We start from the raw sequence: 12,306 nt of genomic DNA, 5'->3' as shown, positions 1-12,306 counted from the left end.
AAATATTGACAGATATAATCCACAGACACAAAATTATCCTTGGGATCCTCAGTAATTTGTAAGACTGTGTAGATAACCTGAGAACAAAATGTTGGGAGAATCACTGACTCACACAGCTCCTGGGCCACGACTCAGGGAGAGATTGTGACAAAGAGCGCTCTGTGAAGTAGGTGAGGGGGTCTGGGCAGTCCCTGGTCCCTGGGGCTGGCTCTCAGGGACTCAGGTTCCAGGGCTGTGTTGAGGGGTCCCAATCTCCACTTCTCTTTCTACAACCATTGTCAGGTATTTCCGCCTGGATACTGATGACGCAAACTCAGTTCACACTCCTATTAGTGTCGGGTTTCCGGAGAAGCCAATCAGCGGCACTGCAAGTTCCCCTGTTACCAAGTCTCCGCACCCGACCCCGCTACCAACTGCGAATCATTCTCTCCAGACCCTGAAGGAGCGGGTCATTATGCCCCGAACCCTCCTCCTGCTGCTGTCGGAGGCCCTGGCCATGACCCAGACCTGGGCGGGTGAGTGCGGGGTCTGATGGAAAGGGACTCAGGGGCAAGGGGACCGCCCGGCGAGGACGTAGGACCCCGGGGGGAGGTGCCTGTCCTCCGCCCCCACCCCAGACCCCCACCCGGCCCCGCCCTGGCCTGTCCTCCCCATCCCTCTCCCACTCTGCCCTGCTCTCCCCGACTCGGGTCCCCCTCGTCCTGCCCTCCCGGCCACCTCCACCAAGGACCCGGCCCCGAGCCGGGAGGAGGGTCGGGCGGGGTCTCAGCCCCTCCACGCCCGCAGGCTCCCACTCCCTCAGGTATTTCTCCACCGTCGTGTCCCGACCCGGCCGCGGGGAGCCCCGCTACATGGAAGTCGGCTACGTAGACGACAAGCAGTTCGTGCGGTTCGACAGCGATGCCCCAAGTCCGAGGGTAGAGCCGCGGCGCAGTGGTTGGAGCAGGAGGGGCCAGAGTATTGGGACCGGGAGACGCGGAGGGTCAAGGAGACAGCACAGATTTTCCGAGTGAGCCTGCAGACTGCCCTCGGCTACTACAACCAGAGCGAGTCCGGTGAGCGGGCCCGGATCATGACCCCCATCCCCACTGATGGGCGGGGGTCGCCCCAAGTCTGGGTCCGAGCGCCACCCGAAGTCTGCGGGAAACCGCGGCCCGCCCCCGGCATGGCAGTCCCTCAACCCGGGAAGAGCCCGCGGGAGCTTTTAAGCGGTTTCACTTTCGGTTTGGACATAGTCGCTTGCCTGTTGGGACTGGGAAGGTCTGGGGGCTGACCGCGGGGTCAGGGCTCCGTTGGCGTGTCTGACTGCGGGGGCGGGGTGGAGACCAGGGTCTCACACCTTACAGGATATGTATGGCTGTGACGTGGGGCCAGACGGGCGCTTCCTCCGCGGGTACAGTCAGTTGACCTACGACAGCGAGGATTACATCGCCCTGAACGAGGACCTCCTGGACCGCGGCGGACACCGCGGCGCAGATCACCCGCCGCAAGTGGGAGGTGGCCGGTGTGGCGGAAGACTTCAGGAAATACGCGGAGGGCATGTGTTTGGATTGGCTCCGCAGGTACCTGGAGATGGGGAAGGAGACGCTGCTTCGCGCAGGTACAGGTCCGCGGGGCCTCCCCAATCTCCCTTCCACTGGGGCTGGCTTCCCACGAGAAAGGAAAAATGGACTCAGTGTCAGAACAGCGCCCCTCCCGGGGTGGGAAGAGGGAGATCCACCTCGGTGTTCATATTTCTACTAGAGAGTAACTCCCCTAGAGGGCGCTTTTCTCTAAAGGGCAGTGAGGAATCCAGTCTCCCCCTGGGATGCAGGTTGAGACCATCCCTGAAATAACCCATCAGCAGTTCCCTCTGACCCTGGCAGCCACCTTGTGAACCATGACCTTCCCTCTCAAGGCCTTGATCTCCCTGAGAACATCTTTGGAGATCTGACTCCGGGTTTTCTGAATCATTGACCCTCCACCACAGTCAGAACTATAGTGTGTTCCCCACTTTAGATCTGCAGCCTCCCACCCGGGCTCTCTCCCTGATTCCAGAACTTAACAAGAATCAGGAGATCCCAAAGGCTAGACTGGGGTCTGGGTTTTGTGCTTCTTCCATCTAGACCAGTTGTCCCGTCCACCTCAGGATGGTCACGTGGATGCAGTTTCTGTGGCCCATAAAGCTAAACCACAGTGTGGTTTCTCTGTTTCTTCTTCCTCAGAATCTCCCAAAACACGGGTGACCCGCCACCCCATTTCTGACCGTGAGGTGACCCTGAGGTGCTGGGCTCTGGGCTTCTACCCTGCGGAGATCACCCTGACCTGGCAGCGTGATGGGCAGGACCACACCCAGGACACAGAGCTTGTGGACACCAGGCCTGCGGGAGATGGAACCTTCCAGAAGTGGGCGGCTGTGGTGGTGCCTTCTGGAGAGGAGCAGAGATACACGTGCCATGTGCAGCACGAGGGGCTGCCCGAGCCCATCACCCTGAGATGGGGTAAGGAGGGTTTGGGGTAGAGCCCCGTGTCAGGGAAAGCAGGGCCCTTCTGGAAATTTCAGAGTCAGGACTGAAGCCAGAGGTCTGGGCCTCTCACCTTCCTTCCCTTTCCAGAGCCATCCTCTCAGCCCTCCATCCCCATCCCGGGCATCATTGCTGCTGTGGTTGTCCTTGTGGTCATTGTGGTGGTTGAGCTGTGATCTGGAGGAAGAAGTTCTCAGGTAGGAACAGAGTGGGGGGATCTGAGACTCTAGTCCCCTTGGGGAGTTTCGTAGGTAGCACATTGTCCTGCCTTGTTCCTGGGAAGTACCATCCACACACATGTACCTGCCCACTCTGGAGCCATTACTAACATTCACTCCGTAGCAAAGCACTTGGAAAATGAAGGACAGATTTTCACTTGGTAGTTCTGCTGATGGGGACCTGATACCTAGCAGTGACAGGACAGAGAGGAAGGTCCCTGTTCAGGACAGACCTCCAGCAAGTCAGGTGGTCCTGTGACCCCACAACTCTTTCTTCATGTGTCCCAATCCTGTCCTGGGTGTTTAGTCAGAACTCTGGAAACTTCATTTTGGACCAGGACTAGGAGGTTGCTCTAGGATCTCATGGCCCATCTGTCCCAAGTCTCTAACATGATATTTTCTTCCCACAGGATGAAAAGGACCGAGCTACTCTCATGCTGCACGTAATTATGGAGGGGGTGATTCCTGAAACCCTGGGATAGTGTAGACAGGACTCTGTGGGAAGCTCACCACCTCCTCCATAGCTCCTCATTTAGTCTCATCTCCTATGGCTCTGATCACGTCCTGTTTATTCCACCCCAGGCAATGACAGTGCCCAGGGTTCTGATGTGTCTCCCACAGCTCCTAAAAGTAAGACTCCAGAAGGCCTGAACTGGGGAGGAGTGGGGGCACTAGGAGCACTTTGAGCATATGGGAGGCTGTTGAGAATGTGGCATTTATGTGACCTAAATGTGTTCATGATTATCTATGATTATCTATGATTATGTATCTATCTATCTATCTATCTATTATCATGATTATCTATGAACTCCCACAGTGGGAGGCCAGCTGACTGTGGAGGACTGAGCAATGCAGGATCTTTTCACACTCTCACTTGGTTACAAGAGCTCTGGACTTCTCTTTCTGCAAATGGTGTCAGAATGTGTCTGCGTTCCTATTAGCATATTGTGAGGACACAGGAGACTGGCCCCCCCTGCCCACCATGACCTGTACTGATTCGTGTTCCCTTTCTGACCTGCTTTCCTGTTTCAGCAGAGGCAGGGCTGGACCATCTCCATCCTTATCTTTTTTTCGTGTTGGGCTGAGTACTGACGCCTTACTTTCCTATGGAAAGTGAGAATCCAGATATGAATTGGTATTTTGTAATTCTGGGTATGTGGGATTGGTGAATTAATAAAAGAAAAGACTTGTAAAGTTGCAACAAAATAAATGAAAGCACTGAGAACCTTCCAGAACCCTCATGTTTCCTGTGCCATGTCTGTTGCAGGTACGGACAGGAGAGGGCTGGAGGAGCCAAGTGTGGACGGGGCCTGTGTCCAGTCGGTGCTCAGTGCATCCTTGGTGTGTCGAGCTCCCTCCTCAGCTGGGTCATGTCTCTGCTCCTTGTCCTTGTCCCTTCTGTGGCACCTTGTCTCACCAGGACCGTGACCACAGGGATGTGGACGTCACCTGTCACCAGGACCTTGTGGAGCAAGAGCTTCCTGTGACTGGGTCAGCAGGCTCCATCCTGGGTTGTGACCTTAGGCCCATCTTTTGGGTGTTTTTTTTTCCCTTGTTTCTATGGAGCATCAGGCCTTTTCTTGCTCGTGTGTCCGAGTTTCTGTCTCCTTCTCCCCAGATGACCCCAGTGGTTACAGCACCAGGAGTCCTTTGGGCTGTTGTTCTGCAGGCCTAGGTGGGCCCTGCACACAGGAGTCTCTGTGGTTTGGAGACATGAATTTTCAGATTCATCCATCTCCTCCCTCTAGAGTTGTCTTCTGGATTATTCTTTACATCCTGAGGTAGACAGAGAGGAATCTGGGAGTTTCTCATCCTTGTTCAACTTCAGTTAGTTTCTACCTTTCCTGCCTCTCTGCCCCCTCTTCCTGTCCTTAGTTCTAATGATACTGGTGCTGGTTCCCGTCTACATTCATGTATTTATAAAGCAGGGTCTAATGTAGATTTCTATTTAGTTGGAGAAAGGGCCCCATGGAGCCTAAGTACAGTGATTCTGAAGACAGGACTATAACTGTGTGCTGTGCTGTGCTGTGCAGGGGAAACTCTGTGGGAGGGGGGAGCTGAGCAGAAAGAGGGAGGGGGGAGCAGCCCTGGGAGAAAGTAGAGGCGGCACTGATGGTGAGGTGGGGGCACTTTGTGCGGGAGCTGCCACGAACCGGCTGTGCCTGAGGCTCATCCAGAAGACAGAGGTCCTCTCCGCTGACCAATCGTTCCACTGATAATGTCGTGTGCCACGTGCAGGACCCACTATTTTTTCATCTAGGACACCTCAGTGACTAAGGCAAACGTGCTTGTCTTGTGGAGAATATGTTCTAGTGGTGAGGGGCAGACTCCACCTGACCCTGGAACAATGTGGGGATTGAGGGCAATAACCTCACTGTGTAGTCTCAAGTCCAAGTATAACTCTTGACTCCCCTAGAACTTAAGTACTAATAGCCTACTGTTGACTGGAAGCCTTTTGATAACATAAACAATTCTTTAACACATATTTTGTATGTTACATGTATTATATACTATACTCATAAATTAAGCTAGAAAGTACTAAGAAATCATAAAGAAAACACGCATTTGACGATACTGTAAAAAACAAGCCCACATATTGGTGGATGTACAGTACACAGTCAAAACCAGTGTAATTCAGATTCAACCATATATTGTATAAATGTGGTAAATAAGGGACGTGTTTAAATTGGTAGGTGCTTTGAGGAAGGTGACCCAGAGAGTTTCCTGTGTGGGGACAGGGAAGGTGGCTACTTTACTGTCAGAGGGAGCCTCACTGGGAAGCTGACCTCTGAGAGATGTGCGGGACACAAGGAATTGTTGAAGAGCAATTCTTCAGGGAGTTCTTTCCAGGCAGGGGAACCTCCAGGCACACGCACTAGGGCAGGAGCGTGTCCTTGTTCAAGGAAGGGTGAGAGGCCACTGTGGCTGGAGCAGAGAGCATGTGAAACGCAGTCAGATGTCTAGACCTTAGGATATTAGAAGAGGGTTGAGATTTCTCTGCGTGAAACGTGGAGTTAAAAGAATGGACAGATAAACGTGATTCACATCTCTTTAGAAGCATCTGTGTGCTCTTGCACAGAATTGAGAGGTGACGATCCAGTGACCAGTGGGGAAAAGTGTAGGAAACTAGTGCAGTGTCCAGGAGGGGGATGTCAGCTGTACATCTGGGGTGTGAGGAGGGAAAAATCATAGGAAGTGATGGGGTTCTGGATATATTTGAGGTTGGACTTTGTAGCATTTCCTAATGCATTAATTTTCATTGTGGGAAAGTATCTTACACACATATTTGAATTGTTTTTTTTGTAAGAAGAAAAATGGAAGACATGCTGGGACATACACATTTTCTCTCCATAGGGCACAGCCAGGTGGCAGATTGAGGAAGTGGTTATCAGCTCAACATAAAATCTCTGAGATAACAAGAGTGTAGATCTTTTTTTTAATTTATTTATTTATTTTTTTATTTAAAAAAAATTTTTTTTTTCAACGTTTATTTATTTTTGGGACAGAGAGAGACAGAGCATGAATGGGGGAGGGGCAGAGAGAGAGGGAGACACAGAATCAGAAACAGGCTCCAGGCTCTGAGCCATCAGCCCAGAGCCCGACGCGGGGCTCGAACTCACGGACCGCGAGATCGTGACCTGGCTGAAGTCGGACGCTTAACCGACTGCGCCACCCAGGCGCCCCAAGAGTGTAGATCTTAAATGTTTGCCCCACACAAAAGGGAATGGTAACTGTGTGATATGATGCAGGTTAATACTGTGATGGTAATCATTTTGCAGTATAGAAATGTGTCAAAACAAAAGCTTGTACCTTAAACTTACACAATGGTATATGTCAATTATATCTCCATAAATCTGGGAAAAAAAATTCTGTGAAGTCTTGCTCCTCTATAACTACTCCCTCCATTGATTTCTGACTCTTTATGATACATATGTACAGTTACAGAGACTTACAGATGAGAGAGAGAGAACGTGGGGCCATGTTCTATTTCAAGGAAAGTCACAGAACAGGCTTAAGTCTACACACCCAGGAACAGAATCCACAGTGGACCCAAGGTGAGGCCCCTATACAATAAGTGTCCTGCTGCTGGGTATAGATGCCACTTTTCACATCACTGAGTCCCCTGACATGAGACACTGGACCCTGAGGCTAGGACTGCTCAAGTTGGCCTGGATGAAGGAGTGACTTGGATGAAGGAGTGACTAATAAATGGCATCTTTCAGCTTTTTCCCTTGATAGTTGTTATGGGATCCAGCTTTTGTCTACTCCAGTTCTATTCACAAATAAGCAGAGTAGCATTGTCAGGTGATAAAGTGATTCTTCAAAATGTCTTCTCCAGCCTTTGTCTCTTCCTAGGATTTTAAAAAAATAATCAAAATCTGTAACACTTGAGATGATCTGTGTATATATATTGACTTTTTAAAAAATTTTTTAATGTTTATTTATTTCTGAGACAGAGAGAGAGCACGAGTGGGGGAGGGGCAGAGAGAGAAGGAGACACAGAATCCCAAGCAGGCTCCAGGCTCTGAGCTGTCAGCACAGAGCCTGATGCAGGGCTCGAACCCACGAACCGTGAGATCATGACCTGAGCTGAAGTCGGTCGCTCAACTGACTGAGCCACCCAGGCGCCCCTATATTGACATTTTATATATCTTTGTACATGGCCATATTTCTGGAGAGAGTATCCATAATTTTATCAGTTTTTATGTGACCTCCACAAAAGTCTAAAAACTTATTCCACTTTAGACACTGTGCTTCTCCACCTCTGGTCCACGAACAGCCAATAATCAAACCATCTTTAGCAGATCCAATGACTTGGTATACAACTTGTTTTGTCTTGTTGATTACCAGTATGAGACAGGATAAGGCCTCACTTTCAATTTCTGTCTGTATCTGTTTGTGGGCTGATGCACATTCACAGACCAGTGCTGGCTCACAGAAGACACAGATCACCATCGGGTTACGTGGAATTATACACTAGCACCTACTCTGGTGCCAGATAAATAGCAGAAGTGAAGAAATAGTTCATTGGGACGCCATTTCCAATAACAAGGAAGACTAAGTTTTAAGGCCACCTCTTCCCCTAAAAACAACTAAAAATGATAGAAAAAGTATAAGTATCTTAAGAGTATAGTAGAATAATCAAGAGAATAATCATTTAAGTCAAACTATAAATGTGGGCAATAGATCAAAGAGAAAATTGATCTGATTTTTAGGGCATTTTTCAAATCTAGAAAATCTTAGCTTGGCTTCTTGGGTCCATAACCTTCATAGACAGGAAATGATGCCCAGAGCTTATTCATGTGAGGAGCATGAAAGACATCCTCTCCCTGAACATCTGGGAAATAGGTTCATAGCCTCAGAATAGGGTGAAACATCAAAATCTGCTCTTACAGGGCTCCTGGATGCCTGGGTGGCTCAGTCCTTGAGAGTCCAACGACAACTTCAACTCAGGTCATAATCTCCTGGTTTGTGAATTTAAGCCCCTTGCGGACATCACTGCTATCAGTGCAGAGCCTGCCTTTGTCCGCCTCTATCTCTGTCCCTCCGTGGCTCGCACTGTCTCTCAAACATAAATAAATATTAAAAAATACATTAGGTCTAAAAAAGTTATATGAATAAACCATATTCACTTTTTAAAAAATATGTTCAAGTACCAGAGTATTCTAAGGAAATTTGCCTTTGAGCCAGCAAAAAGTGAGCAGACAACAATTTCAAAAATTTTGCAGTCACAGACTAAACTTTCTGTGATCGATAATCCAAATTTGCTTTACCATTGGCCATTGCACCAAAATAAGTTCGTGTCATTAGTTTAGTTTATAACTGTCCTGGATTGGTGATGACCCCAAAAATTATAAAAAATAAGTTTTGGGGCAGCAGGTGACTCTTGATCATGAGTTTCAGCCCCACATTTGTCGTGTGGCTTACTTTAAAAATAAAATAAAATATTAAATTTAATTGCATTCTTAAAAAAGAAATCTTTTTAACATCTTTTTTTTTTTAAGTTTATTTTTGAGAGAGAGAGCCTGAGCAGGGGTAAGGCAGAGAGACAGGTATGTACAGGATACCAAGCAGAGCCCAACATCGGGCTGTGTCACAAACCATGAGATCATGACCTGAGCTGAAATCAAAAGTCAGACGATTAACCAACTGAGCCACCCAGATGTCCCTGAAAAAAAGAAATTTTTTAAAATTTTATTTATTTAAAATTTATTTAAATTTTTTTTTTTTTTTTTTTTTTTTTTTTTTTTTTTTTAAAGAAAGAGGTGCCTGGGTGACTCAGTCAGTTGAGCATCCAACTTTGGCTCAGGTCATGATCTCAGTGTGGGTTCCAGTCCCCCCACCCCACCCCACCCCTGCCGTGGCTTCAGAGAAGCCAGTCAGCTGGAGCCCGCTTTGATCCTCTGTTCCTCCCTTCTCTGCCTCTCCCTGCTCTAGCTCTCTCTCTCAAAAATAAATAAAAGTTTTTAAAGGGTCAAATCACCATAAAGATGAAACAATAAACAATAAAGGTAAAGATAAACAGTTCTAATCATATATTCACCTAATGACTCAGCACCGAATACATGAAAACAAAACTGACAAACTGAGAGAGAAATGACAATACAACGATGTAGTAAACTTAAATATATCACTTTTGATAATGGATAGAACAACTATGCAGAGATAAATAAAGATAAAGAAGACTTCACCCATACTATAAACCAACAGTAGAAATTTGATATTTATAGAACACTCCAGCCATCAACAGAATATACATTCTTTTCAAAGGCACATGGAGCTTTCTTGAAGATAAACCAACCTCAGTGAATTCAAAAGGGTAAAAATAGTAACAAAATATGTTCTCTTACCACAGGGGCATGATACTAAAAACCAATCAATAACTGAAATAAGTTTGGGAAACTCACAACTATGCAGAATTAAACTCATACTTCTACATAATCAAAGGTTCAAAGAGATATCAAAATGATCTCACACGTTCATGAGATGGAGCCATGCTTCCAGCCCCACCCTGACAGGGTGGAGCTTACTTAGGATTCTCTCTAACCTGCTTGGGATTCTCTCTCTGCCCCTCCCCAGCTCGCCTGTGCCCGCTCTCTCTCTCAAAATAAATAAAACATTTTTTAAAAAAGAAACAAACAAACAAACAAACAAACAAAAACAAAAACGGATGTCCCGGACTGGAACCACCAAAGTGATTTATTTTCTAATCTCTCTGGGACCTTGAGCCATATGGACACTAGAGGGCGTACTGAGATTGCTAAAGCTACAAGGGTGGTGTCTAACCACCAAAAAGTCTTGTAGATTGGGCTTTCCTGCTTAAACCAATATTTGGTCCATTTTCTAGACCAAACAGATTGCATTTGTTGAGTAATCATGCCCTTAATTTACCTTTTAATGAATGAAAGACAAATATGTATAAGATAAGGCATTCAAAAAGAAAATAAAGTGGGCACCTGAGTGACTCTGTTAATCATTGACTCTTGATTTCAGCTCAGGGTTGGTGAGTGGGAGCCTTGCATCAGGCTCTGTGCTGACAGCATGGAGCCTGCTTAGGATTCTCTCTCTCCCCACCCCCCACCCCCCACCCCACTCCACTCTGCCCTCTGCCCCTACCCTGCTTGCACACTCTCTCAAAATCAATAAATAAGCTTTAAAATATTATTTAAAAAATAAAAAGAAGGGGCGCCTGGGTGGCTCATTCAGTTGGGCATCCGACTTCCTCTCAGGTCATGATCTCACAGCTCATGAGTTCGAGCCCCGCGCAGGGCTGTGGTGCTGACAGTTTGGAGCCTGGAGCTTGCTTCAGATTCTGTGTCTCTTCTCTCTCTGCCCTTAACCCACTCGCATTCTGTCTCTGTCTCTCTCAAAAATAAACATAAATATATATATATATATACAAATATATAAATATACAAATATATATATATATATACACACACAAATAAATAAAAAGAGAATGGGGTGCCTGGGTGGCTCAGTTGGTTAAGTGCCCGACTTCAGCTCAGGTCATGATTTCATGGTTCATGGGTTCCAGCCCGGCATGGGGCTCTGTGCTGACAGCTCAGAGCCTGGAGCCTGTTTCCGATTCTGTGTCTCCCTCTCTCTCTGCCCCTCCCCTGCTCATGCTCTGTCTCTCAAAAATAAATAAATGTAAAAAAAAAAAAATTTACGTTCTTTTTTTAAAAAAGGAAACAACATGCTAAATTAAAATGGTAGTAAATAGGGGCGCCTGGGTGGCTCAGTCGGTTGGGCGACCGACTTTGGCTCAGGTCAAGATCTCGCGGTCCGTGGGTTCAAGCCCCGCGTCGGCGTCGGGCTCTGTGGGAGCCTGGAGCCTGTTTCAGATTCTGTGTCTCCCTCTCTCTGACCCTCCCCTGTTCATGCTCTGTCTCTCTCTGTCTCAAAAATAAATAAACGTTAAAAAAAATTTTTAAATATGGTAGTAAATATCTTCCTTCAAGGATGTATACAATTTTCAGACAAATTTTTTTTTTCAATATATGAAGTTTATTGTCAAATTGGTTTCCATACAACACCCAGTGCTCATCCCAAAAGGTGCCCTCCTATGGGGCGCCTGGGTGGCGCAGTCGGTTAAGCCTCCGACTTCAGCCAGGTCACGATCTCGCGGTCCGTGAGTTCAAGCCCTGCGTCAGGCTCTGGGCTGATGGCTCGGAGCCTGGAGCCTGTTTCTGATTCTGTGTCTCCCTCTCTCTCTGCCCCTCCCCCGTTCATGCTGTCTCTCTCTGTCCCAAAAATAAATAAATAAATAAATAAATAAAGGTGCCCTCCTCAATACCCATCACCCACCCTCCCCTCCCTCCCACCCCCCATCAACCCTCAGTTTGTTCTCAGTTTTTAAGAGTCTCTTATGCTTTGGATCTCTTCCACTCTAACCTCTTTTCTTTTTTTCCTTCCCCTCCCCCATGGGTTTCTGTTAAGTTTCTCAGGATCCACATAAGAGTGAAACCATATGGTATCTGTCTTTCTCTGTATGGCTTGTTCCACTTAGCCTAACACTCTCCAGTTCCATCCATGTTGCTACAAAGGGCCATATTTCATTCTTTCTCATTGCCACGTAGTACTCCATTGTGTATATAAACCACAATTTTTTTATCCATTCATCAGTTGATGGACATTTAGGCTCTTTCCATAATTTAGCTATTGTTGAGAGTGCTGCTATAAACATTGGGGTACAAGTGCCCCTATGCGTCAGCACTCCTGTATCCCTTGGGTAAATTGCTAGCAGTGCTATTGCTGGGTCATAGGGTAGGTCAGACAATTTTTTTTTATCTTAATGAAGGTAAAGGAATTATTCCTCTCATTTTTTTTTAAGTTTTTTATTTTCAGGGTTTTTTTTTTTAATGTTTATTTTTTTATTTATTGAGAGAGAGCACTTGAGCAGGGAAGGGAAAGAGAGAGAAGGGGACAGAGGATCTGAAGTGGACTTTGTGCTGACAGCAGAGAGACTGATGCGGGGCTTGAACTCAAGAACCATGAGATCATGACCTGAGCTTATGAAGTCAGATGCTTAACTGACTGAACCACCCAGGCTCCCCTATTTTAAGTTTTTCAGTTTCATT

General features: G+C 47.1%; 1 protein-coding gene across 1 annotated transcript; it reads left to right on the top strand.

Moving 5' to 3' along the window:
* The first annotated feature begins 258 nt into the window (after positions 1-258).
* Positions 259-3,957, top strand: LOC122489346 (class I histocompatibility antigen, Gogo-C*0203 alpha chain-like). The gene is given in 10 exon segments (XM_043591053.1): positions 259-515; positions 787-927; positions 930-1,055; positions 1,330-1,444; positions 1,446-1,600; positions 2,205-2,480; positions 2,595-2,669; positions 2,672-2,701; positions 3,133-3,165; positions 3,540-3,957. Coding segments are annotated over 9 exon segments (984 nt in total). The 5' UTR covers positions 259-454; the 3' UTR covers positions 3,138-3,165; positions 3,540-3,957.
* Positions 3,958-12,306: the final 8,349 nt, after the last annotated feature.

The sequence above is a fragment of the Prionailurus bengalensis genome, chromosome B2 (genome assembly GCF_016509475.1).
Source record: "Prionailurus bengalensis isolate Pbe53 chromosome B2, Fcat_Pben_1.1_paternal_pri, whole genome shotgun sequence".
Classification (NCBI taxonomy): Eukaryota; Metazoa; Chordata; class Mammalia; order Carnivora; family Felidae; genus Prionailurus; species Prionailurus bengalensis.
The sequence above is the reverse complement of the archived record's forward strand: the minus strand, read 5'-3'. Positions and strand labels throughout refer to the sequence as shown.